The sequence below is a fragment of the Pinus tabuliformis genome, chromosome 4_1 (assembly GCF_031772625.1).
Source record: "Pinus tabuliformis cultivar Carrire ecotype Pingquan chromosome 4_1, CPIR1, whole genome shotgun sequence".
Lineage (NCBI taxonomy): Eukaryota > Viridiplantae > Streptophyta > Pinopsida > Pinales > Pinaceae > Pinus > Pinus tabuliformis.
In genome coordinates, this window is record NC_142303.1 from 228,702,688 (window position 1) to 228,705,272 (window position 2,585).

A 2,585-nucleotide genomic window follows, 5' to 3' on the forward strand; every position below is an offset into this window, starting at 1 on the left:
TTCATACAATGCCAAAGAAAGACCCTGTTTCTTTGTGTACAGTATAGAAATCCAAACACACATTGCACGTGTTTTATTTGGGCATGTGTTTTCGTGGACCCTAATTTTAGACTTTATGCATTTAATAACAATTGCGTAGTGTAAAAATCGAACTCACCTTCAAACTTCCTTCCACGATCCTTTTTCTGTTTATGTGGGCTGACCCAACAAAACACGTGGTCGGTCGCCCCCTTCTTCAACAGCCGCCTTCTGAGAATTTGCTTTCACTTGCCAATAAATACGCCCCGGCTCCCCCGGCCCTCTTGTGATTAAATTCACAATCAATTCCTTACCGCGAAGGCAGCCTCTGAGTCGACTCACGCCCCGACTCCCCCGGCCCTCTTATGATTAAATTCACAATCAATTCCTTACCCCGAAGGCAGCCTCTGAGTCGGCTCGAGCATTAAAGAAACAACAGCAATCATCCGCCATGGGTTTCAACGACGGTAATGCAGATTACAATTCGACGGTAATGGCCATTGGCAGCAAAATCATGGTGGCAGCCGTTGTACTTCTCTTCACCGCAGTTCTCTTCGTTCTGGGTCTGCATATTTATGCGCGCTACTTCTGGGGGCGCAGGAGATCTTTCCGACGCCATCGTCTAGCCTTTGCCAGCGAGCAGGATCCCCCAAGGCTCCAGAATGTCGGCCTTGCCAAATCAGCGATAGAAGCGCTTCCCGTGTTCGTCTATCAGTCGGAGAATCACAAAGAGGGGCTCGAGTGCGCCGTCTGTTTGTGCGAATTTGAAGAGAACGAGAAGGCCAGACTGCTCCCCAAATGCCATCACACCTTCCACATCGACTGCATCGACATGTGGTTCCACTCGCACTCGACTTGCCCGCTGTGTCGAGCCAGCGCCCAGCCCGACACGCCCGCCGATTCCGTCGTGGTCCTAATAGACGACATGGCGGCCACATCTGGGACAGCCTCCGAAACCGACCAGCAGGTGCTACTGCCCACAGTTTCAGAGGGCAACGCATCGACCTCAATGGAACCTGACAGCGACATCGACCTTTGCCCTTCGTGCAGGCACAACGAGGTTCTACCGTCTCCGACTTATCCCACCAACATGCTTTTCTGGCAGAGGGTTTCTTCCATGTCAAACTCCGACCAAGCGACGACATCGACTTCTGGTAAAACCCTCGAAAAAATCACCATCGACATACCGCGAAGAGTCGGCAGTTTTCCTTCTCCCAGGCAATTCTCGAGCGATGGTCAGCAGGAATTTTCGCCGTGTGGGCAATCGCTCAAATCCCCTGGCATTCGTCTTCGTTCACTGAAGAAACTACTAAGCGCAGACAAGAAGGCCGTTCCACCTAGTCCAGATGGTGGTAGAAATATTCACCTTGAGCCAGAGAGTCCATCATCATAGTTGAAAGCTAGGGTTTATTGAGACCATGAGAGTCATTTCGGAGGGATTGGATAACTTGGGTCACTTGTCGTTTCTGACTATTCACAGATTAGATACCTCTCTTAGGAATAAGAATCACCAGCTTCTCCTAGGCAGAAGAATCTAACAACGGTTAAAAGGGCCTTGAGGCTTTCAGCTTGGAGAGTCAAACGCTGCATACAGTGCGGGGTTCATTGTTGCCCTTTATTCTTTTTCATTTCTTGCTTACAAATTGTGTATATGTAAAATTAATAAACAGCACTACTACTTGCTGTGGTTTGTATACATATTTTTTCAGAGAAGGCAAGGCTCACAAGCAATGCCAGAGAATAGCCAATCTGACTTCTGAGAAATAATATAATCTCGGGCCTCTAGTAATGGCTTATGATTTGAGATGAGATTCTGTTGGCGTAAACGGATAGTTTTAGGTATTTGACAAATTTTCTAATTCATCGGTCAATTAAATGTTATCATTTTTGTCTAATTTTGTCTAACGATTTTAGGTTTTTAAATTTTTTTGGTTGGAATTTGATAAAAAATATTTTGTCAAATTATGATATTTTATTGTTTAAAATATTTTTTTATTATATATAGATTTAACATCTTAAAAAATTACTAATATTAAAATTGTGAAGAGTTCACAACTTAAACTTAAAAATCTAACAAATCTTTACAAAATTCTCAACAAATTCCATAAAATAATAAACTGGAAAAAAAATAAAACTATATATAACAAATAAACTAAAACAATTTTATATACCATACACACTTTATGCTATTATAAATTATATACATCACCTACAAAGTTGTGTATATCATTTTACTAGACAAAAACTTTGTTACCTTTTTATAATTGTTATGGACATTCTCTCCTTTGGTGATCTTTCTTATTCTTTAAATCTGGAACTTTAAAATCTTAATCTTTCTCTTTCTCTAAAATGTAAAGTTATATACTTTTGTTTATTCAAATTAATTAATTATATATATATGTAAAAGAAAAATTAACATGATAAAAATAGCTTTGGATTTTCTAAATCTTAATCTTTCTTTTTTTCTAAAATTTAACATTATACATTTTTGGTTATTCAAATATATATTTTTGGTTAAAAAAATTACGCGGATAAAAGTACCTATTTCAATTTATAGATATAATTTT

General features: G+C 40.2%; 1 protein-coding gene across 1 annotated transcript; it reads left to right on the top strand.

Annotated features, from left to right (window-relative positions):
* Window positions 1-254: 254 nt before the first annotated feature.
* LOC149175064 (RING-H2 finger protein ATL2-like) lies at window positions 255-1,822 on the top strand. The gene has a single exon (XM_089422749.1). It carries the CDS (start codon window positions 470-472, stop codon window positions 1,409-1,411), a length of 942 nt encoding a protein of 313 aa, XP_089278875.1. The 5' UTR covers window positions 255-469; the 3' UTR covers window positions 1,412-1,822.
* Window positions 1,823-2,585: the final 763 nt, after the last annotated feature.